Here is an 18130-nt window from a genome sequence, read left to right on the forward strand (position 1 = left end):
AGTTCTTTTGGTCAAGACTGCACTGGGTCCCTGCAGGAGTTCTCCATCTACTGCTGGAGGAGGGAGGGCAAGGCCTGAAGTGTCTGCACACTCAGGTCCATGTCTTCTGCCTCCAGGCCCTGCAGAGGCTCCTTTATGGTGCAGGTAGTCCGGCGTGGAGCATACTGGCGCATGCCTTCCTGCACTGCTTCCGAGGGCTCCGATGCAACTGGCAGCTCCTTTATCTCCATCCAAGAGGTCTTCTGCGAGACCTCTCCGGTCTGCCGGTCTTCTACCAGGACCTCCTCCGGACCTGGAAACTGCTTTCAACGACCAGGTCCATGGTGGCCACTGAGGGGGCAGATCTCCTCGCGGAGCCCCTGCTACACAACTCCAGCTCCGCGTGCAGGTGGCGGAGTCCCCCTTGGTGCACCAGAGGTTGGTCCTGGCAGAAGTCACAAGAGTCGGAGAACTCCTGGACTACGACCGGGGAGACTGGCTAGATCCCCTGACGCTCGCTCAGCGCATGGGGCTCTCCAGACCTCGTACTCCCCGGAGCGTACTTCAGGAGGTGAGGGCTGCTTTGCCGCCCACTGCTCGGGTTTACCTCGACCGGGTCCTGCACGATAGCACGCCCTGCCCACCCTCCACCGCAGGCCCACCGGAGCTTTCCATCGGGCCCCTGCCCCGTGGACTCAACCGACCCCCCCGCCCCTTCACCGTGAGCTGGCTGCACTAGCTGCAGCTGGTCTGCTTCCAGACCGCGCCAAGGAAACATCTATACACACTCGTGCTCCATATGCTTCACGTCCTCATCCTCACGTCCCACACCGATACAAAATGGCGGGACCTCCTGCCACCTCTGGAGGGCAAGGAGCCCCAGTGGGCCAGCCTATATTCCACCTTGGTCCCAAGGCCCGCCGGGGATACCAGTTGGCAGCTCCTTCATGGAGCCGTGAGCACGGGCGTGTACTTGGTGTGGTTCACCCCTATTCCAGACACCTGCCCCTTTTGCGGCGTGAGGGAAACCCTGGCACACACATTTGGAGTGTGCCAGGCTACAGCCCCTATTCTGGCTCCTCACGAATATTTTATTACGTTTCTGGTTGCACTTTTCCCCTCACCTTATTTATGCACTCCCTATCCGCAGCTTCACAAAGTCACGGGATCTCCTGATCAACCTCCTCCTGGCCCTAGCTAAAATGGTCATCTATAAAACTAGGATGAGGAGGTTGGCCGATGGAGTCTCCTGTGACTGTGGGGCCTATTGCTGATCCTCCGTCTGTTCGCATATCCGGACAGAGTTTCTCTGTACAGTGTCCACTGACTCCCTTGACGCCTTTGAGGAGCAGTGGGCACTGTCCGGGGTTCTGTGCTCGGTGTCCCCGGCTGGTTCCCTTCGTTTGACCCTTTGACCACACTCCTGTCCCTGTTATTTCATTAGTTGTCCCCCGTATTTATTTGGTGTCCAGGTCCATTAAATCCACCTATTAGGCTGGGGGGATCCTTTAGCAGAAAGCCCGCCCACTTCCCAGATCCCAATAGGATCACTCTCCTGTAGCCATCTGGCCCGACCCTGTCACATAAGGTACATATTGTGATTTCTCTAAGAATCTATGAATTGTTTAAATCTATGAATCTGCATGTGGACAAGATACAGTCAGTATAAAAAACTCCCCAGTTCACATGCAAATAAAGAATATAATCCTTCTCTGAAAAAATTCTCTGAGAGACAGACTTTGTAGCATACCTTGATGATTAATGTTAACATGCAAATTTGCAATTCAGTAGGAGAGAAAATGTAGTTTAGTGGTTAGAGGAGGGGAAAACTGGAAGTTAGGTCTCTTCAGTTCAATTCCTAGCTACATGCTGACTGTCGTCTTAAGCAAGTCTTATTCTGCCTCCATTCAAATCAGTTAAAATTCTACCATTGATTTTCATGGGAGCAGAGTTGTTCAGGCCTTTAACCTCTGTGGGATAGATCCACAAAGGGATTCAGACACCTAACTGCTACTTTAGATGCCTAAATCCAATATTTTAGCTCCACTGAGATCTCAAAACCCCCACTCAGTTGCTGCCTAAACCTGGAGGTGCCTAAATTCTCTAGGTGCCTAACTTCCTGATGGTGGGCATGTGAAAAGCTGCCATGCTCCCAGGGACAGTGGACTGAATATCTACCAGTCTCTGTGTGCTCTCCTGAAGGAACTCTGCCTGGATGCCCAGTGATGTGGCTATGTGGAGTAAAAGGTCCTGGAACACCTTAAAGCCCTTCAGAAGAGAAGGGGAGGATGAACCAGGCAGCACGGCATCATCCAGTAATGAGGAAGAGGGTCTTGGCTGAGCAAAAATTGGCTCTCGCCCGCCCCCCAAAAAGATGTATCTGGAAGTGATGACTCCGGTGGCTTCTCAGGGAGGAAAACAGCTGATGCCTGGGCTTTTGGCTGATCCAAAGTCACCACCGTTGACCAAGCAGGTGACTTCAACTTTGAATGAGATGAAGAGTGGGATCTCTGCAAGTGAGGAATGTCCCACTGAGTCCAAGGTGGCCACTGATATGGGTAGGACATTGGTGACCAGTAGAAGCCTGGCGAAGGACCTCTGTCCTGGCCACATGCCAATTCTGGGAGCCACATTGGGCCATTGGCAGCCCCCGGAGTTCATTAGGAGATGCGTAGCAGGAGGATGACAACTGACTTGGAATCAGAGCCCCTGGATCTCGGAGACATGAGTGGAGCAATGCCTGAGGGAGCCAATAGGAAGTCCAATTCATCCACTGTCCAGAACACGGCAAGAATCAGTTCCCCCGATGAATGCAGTGCTGTCAGTATCGAGCATGTCAGTGCCGCAGGCAGCACTGGTCCTGGAACAAACAGTGATACCAAAGCATCCAAATGCATCGATGTCCAGGATGATGAGACCCCCATGGGAACAGCCGAGGTGTCAAATGTAGCAGAGCTAAAGAGAACCCCGGTTCCAATGTCCCCCGCACTGATTCCTGTACCAGCTCCATGCCCACCACCAGGAGGAAGTGTCTAGGTGCAGTGCTGAGGGGCACAAAGGTTCAGTGGGGCGCTCCACTGGAGGGCTGCTGAAGGCGCGAGCATCGCAAAGTCCTGGACCAGCGGTGAGGACAGAATGGAAAGGTAGAGCAGGTCTGCTAGACTGGTACTGGCATCACCCTCCTCGGGACCTGGAGGCCGGCACTGTAGTCAATGATACAGGGTTTATGCCCTTCCCACTTGGTATCTGTGCCATCCCACATGCCAGAACTGGTCCCATGCCGGTCTGTGCTTTTCTTGGGTGAGGCAGAGGAGTTGCCCCGCAACCTGGAGTAGTCCTGATTGGTCTTATGAGACCTCTTCCTTGGCACCAATAATGGAGAGCAGCTCCTTTGCCTCTTCGGAGAAGCACTTGCTCTGGAATGAGAGCCTGAGGGCCATCTTCAGCCTGAGGAGGGCTTCAGTACTGGATCAGGATGCATGGCTTGTTCAAGAAGATGCTGCTTGAGGGGAAGGTCCCTGCGCCACCCGAGTACACTTCTTGAATGATCTACAGATTGAACAATGCTCTGTAAGGTGGGCCTTGCCAAGACAAAGCAAGCACCTCATGGGGGGGGGGGGGGTCACTGTTAGGGATCGCCCTTCCACATGAAGGACATTTAAACTCTGGTGTGGGCATCAGCAGGGCACACTATCAAATAACACTCTCTACTAACCACTAACACTGAGTATATACAATAAACTAGTCTAAAACTAATGGTGCCGCCCCTCTATGGGTACTGCTAGGCAAAAGTCTCTGGTTATGGAGCGCTGGCCACGCATACACCTAAGTGCAATACATGTCTGCATCTACTCACGCAGATATGAGCCACTAAGAAAAAAATTTAAGCCACGAAATGTCTTTAGTTTCTTTCATGCATTTTAACACTAACTGATCTGTTCTATATTTCCTTTCTCTAAAAGGAAGAACATAAGGGGAAAATTTACTTCATTTAATTCCTACAGCACAGCTAAGGGAGAGGATTTCAACTGTCAGCTAAAGAATCACACTAAATGGTTACCTGGAAATACAGTAAATTCTGAAAAAATAGCAGTGTTCCCCAGTCTCACAATATTTGGTGTTTTTCTAAAAAGCACCCCCTGCTCTCCTGAGTCCTCCTATTTCATGAGAGCCTCAGCTTTCATAAAACAGTAAGTTTATAGACTTCATGGGTGTGGAGAAAAGCTTGAAACCATGACCCACGTGTGTCCTAAAGGCTCAGAAACAAGAAAAAACTGCCAATTTTTTTTTTTTTAAATCCTATGGACTTTGGGGCCTGACCCATGACTTTTGAACACTTGGATGGCAACACTGAATAATAGTTAAAAAGACTCTAAATACTGTAGCATATAATTGCTTTAATATTTCTTCAGCCTTCTGTTTACCTTGTGAAGATAATTTCAAAGTTCTTCTGTCATATGGAAGACCTAAGATTGGAAATGAACCGTTTTGCTGTTGCATAGGAACAAGTGAAATTTCATTTTTTACAAAGCTCACAAGTGATATCTCAATAAGGCAGAAATAGCATTAGGGAATGAGGGAAAGAGAAATTAAGACAGAGGAAAAGAAAGGTAATCAAAAGCAGCACAATATATGAAAAAAATGTAGATAGGTTCCTTTTGTAAAAATGTAAGATCACTGCTAAATCACTCATAGGAAGATTGTGATTTGAATAGGTTTACCAGAACTAACATCTTCCTTACTGTGATGGGTTTTACCAACCCCACACTGAGGAGGAGAGGGTTAGGGAGCTTCTATGGATGCAGGAAGCTTTGCTCCCTCACCTCAGCTGGGCATGCTCCCAGTGGAGGGAGCATTCAAAAGGGAGCAGCTCAGTTCAGTCTGGGCAGATGGAGCAGGAGAGCAGTTGGGTGCAGCAGCCTCCTGTACAGGGCTCCAAGAAGCCAGGACTGGGCCTCACAGCTAAGCCACTGCAGACCTTCAACTACAGGGACTGCGGGTGATGAGTCACTGCCAGCAGGAAAAGGTGCTCCACAGACAGACCTGAGAGGACATCAAGTGGGATCCCAAGGCAGATCAGTGGCACTGAGAAGAACAGAAGTTGGGGGTAGGAAATGACTCAGGGAACTGGAGTAAGGGTGCCAGTCCCTAAGTCACCTGTATGACAATTATTTTGAAGTCAGAACACAGTGGAGCAAGGTGGGCTTGGGTTCCCCTACTCCTTCCCCATCCATACTGTAGCCACTAGGCAATGTTACCGTTCACTCTCACCATTGGGTGATATTATCTTGAACTGTAGCTGCTAGGCAAGGCAGCCATTGACTCTCACCATGGGGCAGCAGTGCCTCAGACTGTAGCCACTAGGCAAGGAGGATCCTGGCTCTTGCCATTAGGTGACATAGTGGCAATATTCTGGGCTAAGTGCTACTGCTGGCCTTAGACACCCCCCACCTGCCCGACACTCACCATCTGCCATTGAATCACATATGTCTGGGAACAATCTTAGCCCTGGTCTACACTAGGAGTTGAGGTCGAATTTAGCAGCGTTAAATCGATTTAACCCTGCACCCTTTTTTCGACTTAAAGGGCTCTTAAAATTGATTTCCTTACTCCACCCCCGACAAGGGGATTAGCGCTGAAATCGGACTTGCTAGATCGAATTTGGGGTACTGTGGACACAATTAGACGGTATTGGCCTCGGGGAGGTATCACAGAGTGCTCCATTGTGACTTCTCTGGACAGTGCTCCCAACTCAGATGGACTGGGCAGGTAGACGGGAAAAGGCCCGCGAACTTTTGAATTTCAATTTCCTGTTTGGCCAGCGTGGCAAGCTGCAGGTGACCATGCAGAGCTCATCAGCAGAGGTGACCATGATGGAATCCCAGAATTGCAAAAGAGCTCCAGCATGGACCGAACGGGAGGTACGGGATCTGATCGCTTTATGGGGAGAGGAATACGTGCTATCAGAACTACGTTCCAGTTTTCGAAATGCCAAAACATTTGTCAAAATCTCCCAGGGCATGAAGGACAGAGGCCATAACAGGGACCAGAAGCAGTGTCGCGTGAAACTTAAGGAGCTGAGGCAAGCCTACCAGAAAACCAGAGAGGCGAACGGCCGCTCCGGGTCAGAGCCCAAAACATGCCGCTTCTATGATGAGTTGCATGCCATTTTAGGGGGTTCAGCCACAACTACCCCAGCCGTGTTGTTTGACTCCTTCAATGGAGATGGAGGCAACATGGAAGCAGGTTTGGGAACGAGGAAGATGATGATGATGAGGTTGTAGATAGCTCACAGCAAGCAAGTGGAGAAACCGGTTTTCCCGACAGCCAGGAACTGTTTCTCACCCTGGACCTGGAGCTAGTACCCCCGAACCCACCCAAGACTGCCTCCCAGACCTGCCAGGCAGATAAGGGTCCTCTGGTGAGAGTACCTTTTAAAATAGTATACATGGTTTAAAAGCAAGCATGTTTAATGATTAATTTGCCCTGGCATTCGTGGTTCTCCTGGATATACTCCCAAAGCCTTTGCAAAAGGTTTCTGGGGAGGGCAGCCTTATTCCATCCACCATGGTAGGACACTTTACCACACCAGGCCAGTAGCATGTACTCGGGAATCATTGTAGAACAAAGCATTGCAGTGTATGTTTGCTGGCGTTCAAACAACATCCGTTCTTTCTCTCTCTGTGTTATCCTCAGGAGAGTGTGATCATTCATGTCACCTGGTTGAAATAGGGTGCTTTTCTTAAGGGGACATTCAGAGGTGCCCGTTCCTGCTGGGCTGTTAGCCACGGGGAGAGGGGAGAGGCTAGCCAGGTACCGGGGGGAGGCAAAATGCGACCTTGGAAGGAAAGCACATGAGCTATGTATGTAATGTTAACAGCAAGGTTTACCATGAAAGAGTGTACCCATTGTTCTAGAAAATGTGACTTTTTAAATATCACTGTCCCTTTTTTTTTCTCCACCAGCTGCATGTGTTTCAAGGATAACAGGATCTTCTCCTTCCCAGAGGCTAGTGAAGATTAGAAGGCGAAAAAAACGCATTCGCAATGAAATGTTCTCTGAGCTCATGCTGTCCTCCCACACTGACAGAACACAGACGAATGCATGGAGGCAGACAATGTCAGAGTGCAGGAAAGCACAAAATGACCAGGAGAAGAGGTGGCGGGCTGAAGAGAGGGCTGAAGCTGAAAGGTGGCGGCAGTGTGATGACTGGAGGCAGGATTCAATGCTGAGGCTGCTGGAGGATCAAACTAATATGCTCCAGCATATGGCTGAGCTGCAGGAAAGGCAGCTGGAGCACAGACCGCCGCTACAGCCCCTGTGTAACCAACCGCCCTCTTCCCCAAGTTCCATAGCCTCCTCACCCAGACGCCCAAGAATGCGGTGGGGGGGCTCCGGCCACCCAGCCACTCCACCCCAGAGGATTGCCCAAGCAATAGAAGGCTGGCATTCAATAAATTTTAAACTTTTCAAGTGCTGTGTGGCCTTGTCCTTCCCTCCTCCACCATCCCTCCTGGGATACCTTGGCAGTTATCCCCCTATTTGTGTGATAAATTAATAAAGAATGCATGAATGTGAAGCAACAATGACTTTATTGCCTCTGCAAGTGGTGATCGAAGGGAGGAGGGGAGGGTGGTTAGCTTACAGGGAAGTAGAGTGAAGCAAGGGGCCGGGGGTTTCATCAAGGAGAAACAAACAGAACTTTCACACTATAGCCTGGACAGTCATGAAACTGGTTTTCAAAGCTTCTCTGATGCGCACCGCACCCTCCTGTGCTCTTCTAACCGCCCTGGTGTCTGGCTGTGCAGAACCAGCAGACAGGCGATTTGCCTCAACCTCCCACCCCACCATAAACGTCTCCCCCTTACTCTCAGAGATTGTGGAGTGCACAGCAAGCACTAATAACAGTGGGAATATTGGTTTTGCTGAGGTCTAACCGAGTCAGTAAACTGCGTCAGCGCGCTTTTAAACATCCAAATGCACATTCTACCACCATTCTGCACTTGCTCAGTCTATAGCTGAACAGCTCCTGACTACTGTCCAGGGTGCCTGTGTAGGGCTTCAGGTGCCAGGGCATTAAGGGGTAGGCTGGGTCCCCAAGGATAACTATAGGCATTTCAATATCCCCAAAGGTTATTTTCTGGTCTAGGAAGAAAGTCCCTTCTTGTAGCTTTTGAAACAGACCAGAGTTCCTGAAGATGTGAGCATCATGTATCTTTCCCGGCCATGCCACGTTGATGTTGGTGAAACGTCCCTTGTGATCCATCAGTGCTTGCAGCACTACTGAAAAGTACCCCTTGCGGTTTATGTACTCGCTGGCTTGGTGCTCCGGTGCCAAGATAGGGATATGGGTTCCATCTATGGCCCCACCACAGTTAGGGAATCCCATTGCAGCAAAGCCATCCACTATGACCTGCACATTTCCCAGGGTCACTACCCTGGATAGCAGCAGATCTTTGATTGCGTTGGCTATTTGCATCACAGCAGCCCCCACAGTAGATTTACCCACTCCAAATTGATTCCCGACTAACTGGTAGCTGTCTGGCATTGCAAGCTTCCACAGGGCTATTGCCACTCGCTTCTAAACTGTGAGGGCTGCTTTCATCTTGGTATTCTTGCACCTCAGGGCAGGAGAAAGCAAGTCACAAAGTTCCATGAAAGTGCCCTTACGCATGTCGAAGTTTTGCAGCCACTGGGAATCGTCCCAGACCTCCAACACTATGTGGTCCCACCAGTCTGTGCTTGTTTCCTCGGCCCAGAATCGGCGTTCCACCGCATGAGCCTGCCCCATTAGCACCATGATGCCCGCATTGCCAGGGCCCGTGCATTCAGAGAAGTCTGTGTCCATGTCCTCATCACTCTCGTCACGGCGCTGATGTCGCCTACTCACCCAGTTTCGCTTTGCCAGGTTCTGGTGCTGCATATACTGCTGGATAATGCACGTGGTGTTTAATATGCTCCTAATGGCCAAAGTGATCTGAGTGGGCTCCATGCTTGCCGTGGTATGGCGTCTGCACAGGTAACTCAAGAAAAAAGGCGCAAAACAATTGTCTGCCCTTGCTTTCACGGAGGGTGGGAGGGAACGGTGGCCTGACGATATGTACCCAGAACCACCCGCGACAATGTTTTAGCCCCATCAGGCACTGGGATTTCTACCCAGAATTCAAATGGGCGGCAGAGACTGCGGGAACTGTGGGATAGCTACCCACAGTGCAACGCTCCAGAAGTCGACAGTTGCCTCGGTACTGTGGACACACTCCACGGACTACATGCACTTAGAGCATTTGTGTGGGGGGACACACAATCGACTGTATAAAAACGCTTTCTACAAAACCGACTTCTAGAAATTTGACCTAATTTTGTAGTGTAGACATACCCTTGGTTGTATTAATTACTACAACAAGGTCTTGAAAATTATGCTGACGAGGCACTCTCTTACCAGAACTTTTCTAAATTAGCTATTAGATTGCTTTGTGAGCAAGAGAAACTACTGGAACTTACATCTCTCTACAAGAAGCAAAATAACCAAAAACGTATAGCTGTCTGCTGTAGCCTGGACTCACTGTTCACACGTATTATAGTTACATAGCACCAGAGGTTTCTATGCCATTTTACAGGCAAATGAAGACTGCCCCGAGGAATTAAATCTAAATTACATTGAAAACACTCAGATAGCGACAAAATCAGAAGATTAAAAGTGAGGTCAGAAAAGAGGAAACTGGAAAACAAGTTCAAACAAAGGAATGATGTGGTCTGAGTGGCAAGGGATGAAGATGATTTTCACGGCAGTATTTTGCCTTCAATTTCTTTACACCTCTCAACTAATTATCAACTACATTTAACTCTGCAAGATTGCTTCTTCCAGTATTTTCAGAGAGGTATGGGGCTTGATATTGCTCCTACTAAAGTCACTGGCAAAACTGTAACTGACTCCAATGGAGGTAGGATTGTGTTACTGGTGAAACTCAGAAAAAGTACCAAAATGTTTTGGATTTGTAAGCTCCTACTTACACTTCTCTAATAGCTCCGGAATGAAAAATTTTTATTTGACTGAAAGACTGCTAATAAAAATCAAATCTGAATTTTAACTTCTCCTACCTACTTTTTCGGAAAGAATTCAGTCTTCACTCTGATCAGCTCATAGGCCTTCATTTGTTTGTAAAAAAAAACCTAACAGTTACCCCACCTTTTCGTTCTTCAAGGATGTGTTGCTCATGTCCATTCCATTACCCATCCTCCTGCCCCTTAGTCAGAGTTGTCAAGAAGGAACCAAGAGGGTGTAGAGCTGGCAGTGCCTGATATACCAGCGTATGAGCGCAGCACTCAAGGGGGTGACACAACCAGCCCTATGGATACCGCTAAGGCAAAAATCTCAGATGGCCATGCATGTGGGCGTGTGCACACTTACAATGGAATTGACATGAGCAAGTACTTGAAGAGTGGGAGTTTGCCTATATTACCGATCTGACAGGTATAAGGAAAAAGCTTGACCTTCACTGAAGGGATCCTGACCAGAAAAAGAAAGAAAGAAGAAAAAAAAAGATGCTAATCACTTCAAGTTTTAAAAAAATACTCCAACAAAACCAGCATTCTAAATTGGCTTGGATTACCATATGCAAATAGGACAATGGTATCTTGGGCAAAGATCATACTTTCTTTATGCATTTGAATAAGTTAATATGATGTATGCTTTGTTAACAGTTTCCTTTTGTACGGTATGCTTTCCATGGGTCAGCGATGTGGTCTATATATAGAATGGGGAGCTGGCAGCACCAGGGGTCTCAACCCAGCTCTGACAGTCACTTAACCTTTTGATAAAAGGTTCCTCCACTGAAAATTAGGGACAATACTACCTATCAAATGGAAGTTAATACTGTGAAAATTAGCTAATTATTTCTATCAAAGTACAGTGAAGATTTATACTATGTATACTAAGATAGATTTTGGTTTTACTACAAGCACTAGGTATGGCGCAGCATGTAATTGCACCAACCAAGTAACAGACCAAGAACCATGTTGTGACTCAGAGCCAATATGGTCCTTTGTTCCTACTTTGCTCCTGGGATGGGAGGAAAGGGAAGTAGCAATCTGAACCAATTTGTACTTGGCACAATTACTTTCCCACCAGCCCAACTGCAAAGGTTGGTGCAGTGAAGGGAGGAAGGGAAGTCTCCCAGAAGTTGCTTGTTTCTCCTTCCTCCATGCTGCAACCTTTAATATGGATAGCACAGCCTGTGTAGATGAAAAACGGGGCACCTTCTGCCTCCTTACACCCCTGCACAAATGTGTATAGCAGGTTATGGTTGTGCTCATTACTATGAGCATGATTTACCAAGGCAATTGCTCAGCAATAGGATATAAGCCAAAGTACTGATTTTTAATTACCAACTTATTTTAATTGAAAATCCACCCAGTATTTTCTGATAGAGAAGTGACTCCATTTCAGTTATACTGTACATCCTCATCTGAATTTAAAAAATATATATATAAAAAATCTACTTACCTGATCAACATGAAGAAGTCCACAGTGCATTATATTGTAAAAATGAGTTAAAAAATCCCTGTTTGGGGAAACATCTTGTCTTCGCTTCATTGTATTACAAATAAGCTTATAAGCATGTAGCTTGCCTTGTTTGTATTTATCAGTCAACATGGTTGCCTACAGTTTTTTACAAAAAAAGTACTTATTACACAAATGAAGTAACAGGTTAATATTAGCATTGTTCTATATTATATGAATGTCTTATCTACTGAATGGTTTATTGTATTTACCTTGAAAAGCCATGGAGTTAGAATTCTCAGTGGTGGAATTAAAACTGGTGGAGAGGGTGAAGTCAAGTTATCAGCTGAAATACCAAGATTATCTCTGATCTGTAATTATTTAAGAACACAGAGGCAGTATGTCAGAAATTTATAGTTTTTGATCCATTCTCAAGCTCTTGCCCTATCAAGCTGGTTTATAGAGAAGGTTCTTGTACCTTAGCCAGGTTCTGCCAGAGTTCACACAAGTAATCAAAAACTTGCGCATGAATTTCAGGGTCCATAATGGTGTTTACATCTCCCAAAATCCCTAGCATTCGTCTCCACATTACAGTAGCAACATCTGCATGCCATCCTGTAAGGGTGCCCCCTGCCATCACACTGCAACATTCTGATGGGAATTCACTAGTTTCTGTAATAGGAGAAAAAACGTACAATAAGAACGACCTTTGGTAAAGTAGGATAAGGTCTTATATTTAAATCCTGAATAGTTTCCTTAAAACAAGTAATAAATGGATAAGGCATTTATGTAGACTAAGTACAATAAAGATATTTCTTATAGAGCTGGCCACCTTAGCACTGTGTCATCTGATCTTGCTATTAAAATTAACTACACCAGTCTACTCTTCCTTACTAAAGACATTTATGCTTTTGCTTCAATGAAGATGCAAATCTCCAACATTCCCTGTGCAAAGGATCGTCAGAAAATTAGCTTTTGGCTTTAAATCTTACTCACTAAAGCAGTTGGACCTTTTTCTTTAGCATTTACCACGATCGACTCTTACTTGCAAATTAGGGAAGAGAACAGAGAAGAAAGTGTGAACTGCTGTATCTTGCCACTAGTCCCTCCTTAGTCAGCTAGTGAGGTGGCAATATTCAGTAACTCAGCCCAGGAGCCTGAAAGCATCAGACAAGATGCAGTTCTCTCCACTTCAAAGTAGAGCAAACAAAACTTACTTTTCCAGCTGGCAGATAGTTTATCTGCTTTTCTTAGCCCCCCCCAAAAGCCTAAATAAGTTAAGAATGGTAAATATCTATCAACTGATATTAAACATTAAAAACTGTCAATTATAAATATTATGCACAAGCGCTTGAAAGTCAGGATAGTCAATGTTGTAGTTTCTCCAAAAACAACAAAAAAAACACACCTCACTATTATCCCATATCTCAGCTGCCATCCATATGTAATATTTTATGGTACAGTATCTAAACTCTTATTTGAGCATTACAAACAGAGGATATATTTTTTGGAGAGAGAATGAGGTTAGATTTGAATTTTTGATACATAGGATTAGTTTTTCAAAATACCTAGGATTTTAAAGTGCTCAGCACACACAACTGGAGACATATTTTAAACAAAAACACCCAACCCCACCCCACACGGGAGCTGGCTGGAAACCAGAATTTCCACAATTTCATAAACAAACTAAACAATGCTCTGAAATGGAAAAAAATAAAATTTTGAAATTTCCTGCAGAATGGGAATTCCAAAATTGTGTTTTGAAAAAGTTAAAAAATTTCCACCCTTTCAAAACATTTCTGAGGCTCTCCAAGCTGGCCAGAGCCTTGGGTAGCCTGGCATGTGGGGAGAGTCAGGGCTTCCAGGACTTAGCCAAAAGCCTAGAACCCCTGAGCAAACACTGGGGAGGCAAGCTAGAAGGAAACTGAAAGAAACCTGCCTCTCTGGAAGGCAGGGTTTTGAAAGAAACGTGCTTGATTTCCATTGGGATTTTGTGAAAATCAACATGTTCCCACGGAATGTTTTGATTTTGACAAGTTTGCATTTTTTGACAGAAATATGTTCCATCAAAAAATTTCCAATCCTCTCTACTCAGTTCACATTTAGGCAATTATATAAGGGCGAGACCGTCAAAAGTGTTGGCGCACCACAGCTCCAATTGTGACACTTATGGTCAGATTTTCAAAACATTTCACAGCACCAGAACATATTGAACTCTTCTGAAAATCTGGCCACTTATTTAGATGCCTAAATAGGATCTGCGTTCTCTTGAAAATCTGGCCCCAACTGGATACTGTGCTTTTTAAAAAAATCTGGCACATATTGGCTATGAGAAAACATATTAAGATAAAATAAAAGGATATATATATTTATTTCTGTCTGTCAGTGAGTCGTAGAGGAGGGTCTGGAATTTGGGTCAGTGGTTCATCTATGATATGTGAGAGGAAAATGCAGCTATGTACAATAGGGTAGATATTCTCTATATACCTTTACTGCATTTACACCATAGTAGTTAAGGGTTTGTTGTGCATGAAGTTTGGCAGTTAGGTATAGTTGATCCACATAGGGTCAGAGAAAAAGTTACCTTTCCATAAACTATCAATTTCTAGACTTCCAAACATTTCAACAAAGCAAGTGTGCCACACGATTAAATGGGTACCATTTATCCCCAACTAAGAGTTTGTATAAATCAGAAGAGAAAAACAACAGATATTCTAATATTACATTATAGCATCATATAAATGTAATGATGCTTCATTACTTATGTATTAGTGAAGATGCAGTTCTGGATAATTCTGCACATTAAATTGAACTGCTGCGATTTTAAACATAAAAAGAACCATTAAAAGGTTTTTTGGACTGATAATCCAAATAATCCACTGATAAGCACCTGCAGTGATATACAAAAAACACAGGGCTTTCTGTAACTTTAAGGAACTTATTTTCATTCAAAAATTTCAAAATCTATCAATGTAAATTAATATAAAAGCCTTGTATGAGACTGTTCCATACTGAAGGGATATTAGCTATTAATTATATTGCATTGAAAAAGAAAGAACAATTTTAAAGTTTTCTATTCCAGATATTGCCTAGGTCATCTGGCGTCTGTAAAACTGAGTGGTGGAGCTTCTCATCCAGCTGCAGATCCTTCTGCTCAATATGATCTGCATTCAGAGTGGCAGGAGAAGGTGTCTGTGATCGGGATCCAAGAGCAGACTGGACTGGAGAAGCACTTTCAGAGCCTGTAAATGCAATTTTTTAAAAGTTACCTTAAAAATCTTTTCTATTTCTTAGAACTTCTGAAAAGCTTTCTAAACATAACATTAAAAAAACCTGAGCTCTTTTTATAATCATATTTGGCCAAGAAAAGAAATACACAACAAGCAGATGTCCATGTGAATAGTGCTGTGAAAGAAGTCATCAGTCAAGTGATAACCTGATACCAAAATATGTAAATGGATTAATTGGCAAATGTCTACATTAAGTATAAATAGTTTTAAAGTACTTATTTTCTCTGATAATACTTTCAGTGTTCTCAGCCAAACAAGTTTCTTCCCACCTTCCTTCACCAAGATCCCAATTCAGTAAAAGCATTTAAGCATGTGTTTAAGTCCCACTGAAGTGAATATTTTTCTCAACAGGTATAGATTTTACATATATGCTTAAGTCATGATTTAATTGGTGCCCAAATCCCTGAATGTGAAAAATAGGGCCAGAGAAAATTCAAAGAACAAGCAAACTGTAGTTAAATGAAAATTCTTATTCCTTCAACTACCAAGGGAAGTAAAATTCTGTGCTGGGGAAGCAATGCTGCAAAGACACCTCCTGATATTTTATTATTTCTTGGTATCCTTGTCAGGTCTCCATTACCAGCAGGCCTGGGAAAGGAGAGCAGGTTTCTGCTTCTCTTGCCTCACAGTTCACCTTGCCTCTGAGTCAGGGGCTGGCTAGAGATCCCCATAAGCAGCAGAGCTCAGGCAGCTTATTTAGTAAAGTAGCAGAGATTGAAAAGGCTGAAACTTCTGAATTTTAAAATTTAGACAAATGTAGCCTATATTTGAGATGTCAAGATAAACGTGTATGTATGTGAAGTTCCAAAAATAACTAATTTAGCTACCAGAACAAAAAAAAAGAAAGAAAGATAAGGCTAACTTTCAAAACAATGATTTTTAATTAACTGTTCTCTCTTGAAAAGTTAGATTGATCATATCCAGAAAGCATTAAAGTAAATTCAATTGTTGTCTGAACAGTAATTATGTTAAATCAGGAAACTACATTAAATTGCTCAATTGTGAAATACTGGGATTTCTATCCTGCTTCAAGTGAAAACCTCAACACAACTTTAAATATGGAATTATAATTAATGCCCTTATAATAAAAAGGTAGTAGCAGTTCACGAAAGTGGACATTAAATAAAAAAAGTCTGAAGAACACCACTGATATACCATGGGGAAGTATTTTTCCCCCTTTCAGCACTGCTCTGCAACTGTTTCCCTCTGGTAGTTAAAAGGTAAAGGATTTTTATTAGCTACTGATTGCTTGTTCTCCATCTTTTCCTCAGACCTTATTTAAAATGCACATTTCAAGCTAATAAGCTCCAGGACTTCTCCAAAAAGGACATGTACAACTTTCCACACAGAAGCAGAAAATACTTATTTTAGTGCGAGGGAGGCATGGGGAAGAGAGTACATTCAGTACTATATTTAAAACCTCTTAAAATAAACTTTATTTTATTTCTTCTCCTGTTTTCTGCTCTCTCCACATAGAAAGATATAGTGACCAAAACAATTCTGTATAGGAGTTGGAAAGGAAGGGGCAGGTTAATTATGCAGAATATGATAAGCCATTGGGTTCTTTTGAGAAAACTGAAGGATACTCCTTCACAGTTGCCTCTAATTCTTACAAAGCATACTGCAGAATCACTTTGCTCTAATGCAACTGAATGAACAATAATTGACAAACTCATTCATTTCCTGTTAATTTTCCGGTAAGAAAATTTCCCACTAAGAAACTGGAAAGCAGAGCTAAAAACAACAAAAATAACTATCTCTGACAAACAAAAATTGCCTATTCCTAAAACGTTGGCCCAACAAATATCCAAAATGTCAACAATTTCAAGGAAACAAGGGCAGTAAGATTAATCCTCATAACACTTCCATGCCAAAGAAAGAATTAAGACTGCAAGAGTACAACTGAACAAAGCCACTTCAGTTTATAAATATGGAGGGAACTAAGAAAAAAATGTCTAAGGAAGCTAATACCATGCTTCTCTGAGTATAAAGACAGCTTCAGGAAAGGAGTATTTCTATGGCTCATCTGCCAAAAGTAGAGATGTCTTCAATATGTCTGAAAATGCAGGCGTTTGACTTGTTATAGGACCACCCCCGCCCCCAACAGCCCAGGGTACAGATGTCCTGTCACAAAGAAGAAACTTCAAAGTAGCAAGCGTGTTTGATCCTTGGCTTGCAACTAGCACAGCATTATACAAAACAGCTAGAGAACAAGGGATGTGAACCTGGCTGTGGAATCCATAAATCCTGGCCCTAGCAAACTCAACAGACACCTCTTCAGGACGCACCTTGGAGAAGCTTCTTTCCTACAAAAGGGAGTCTGCTCACTTTAGGCTCACAATCTAGTTCTTAAGAGGTTGATTTTTACCATGTTAAAAAGGGTGGGGAGAAGAGAAAAATGTAATAACTCAACATTCAAATGAACATGGATTGTATGCAGCACATATGTTAACGTTTTACATATCAAAAGCATCAAGCTCCATAACAAATCACACCGAGAGAACGTTAAGAGACAGGAGTGTCTCAGGCATCCCATGATGTAGCTGTAAGTTGATCTGAAAAAGTACTGTATACCAGAGTACTTTAAAGAGTTATTTATATAAAAAAATTAGTTGTTTTTCTAGTAATGATAAAAGTAGTTGGTAACACTTCATCGGTGAGATACAGTATATTACGTGCTCACAGTTTTGCACATGATAAATCTGTCAGTTTTTCCAGAGAAGACTAAACATATACGTAGCACTCTATGTCAATATTTGCTGATCATGTAAGTCAACAGGAAGTTTTTCCTAGTCATGTTATTTCACTCAGTTTTCATAAGGATTTCAATAAACACAACACCTGAATTTCAAATATCACTGCACACAGAAAATATACTAAATTGCAAAGTTGCTACCTGTATTCTTCAGCATAAATAGGAAAATATTTGAAATTAAAATATATTTATTTTTACAACGACTTTACCAGTAATAGTTGTAGCTTCAGCAGACAACGGTTGCTGGTTAAGACTGCTTGTTTCAGAATCAATGTGGAGTGTAGTTAGACTAGCCACTTCCTGTTCCTCGGCACTGTGTTGATGTCCTGAAATTGCATCAATCTCACTGGAAGCTGGTGTCCCAGCATCAGTGCCAAAACTGAAATCTACAGTAAGGAAAGAGCTATGTGGTTAATTAAACCATTGTTGTTGAACACGAACTTAAAGAACATTGCCAACCAAAGACACTTCCAAAATGGCCTATGTAAAAATGTATACACCCCTTTATGTTAACAACAAACAGCTCAAGAAAATTACTCCAAAATCCAACCATTTAAGTAGGAAACCATTTACTATTTCAAACGATTCTCCAGTTTCAGTCACAAA

The 18130-nt window shown here is 43.8% G+C and overlaps 1 protein-coding gene across 5 annotated transcripts in view; it reads right to left on the bottom strand.

The window, feature by feature from the left end:
* Positions 1-18130, bottom strand: part of RALGAPA1 (Ral GTPase activating protein catalytic subunit alpha 1) — a 238597-nt gene that overhangs the window by 125444 nt on the left and 95023 nt on the right. For all 5 annotated transcript variants that reach the window (XM_077819060.1, XM_077819057.1, XM_077819062.1 and 2 more), the window contains exons 20-24: positions 17734-17910; positions 14569-14721; positions 11958-12151; positions 11752-11850; positions 11483-11638 (exon numbers count right to left, since the gene is read on the bottom strand). In XM_077819060.1, the coding sequence (XP_077675186.1) occupies positions 11483-11638; positions 11752-11850; positions 11958-12151; positions 14569-14721; positions 17734-17910 (779 nt within the window). The remainder of the gene's footprint in view (positions 1-11482; positions 11639-11751; positions 11851-11957; positions 12152-14568; positions 14722-17733; positions 17911-18130) is intronic.

The sequence above is a fragment of the Eretmochelys imbricata genome, chromosome 6 (genome assembly GCF_965152235.1).
Source record: "Eretmochelys imbricata isolate rEreImb1 chromosome 6, rEreImb1.hap1, whole genome shotgun sequence".
Lineage (NCBI taxonomy): Eukaryota > Metazoa > Chordata > Testudines > Cheloniidae > Eretmochelys > Eretmochelys imbricata.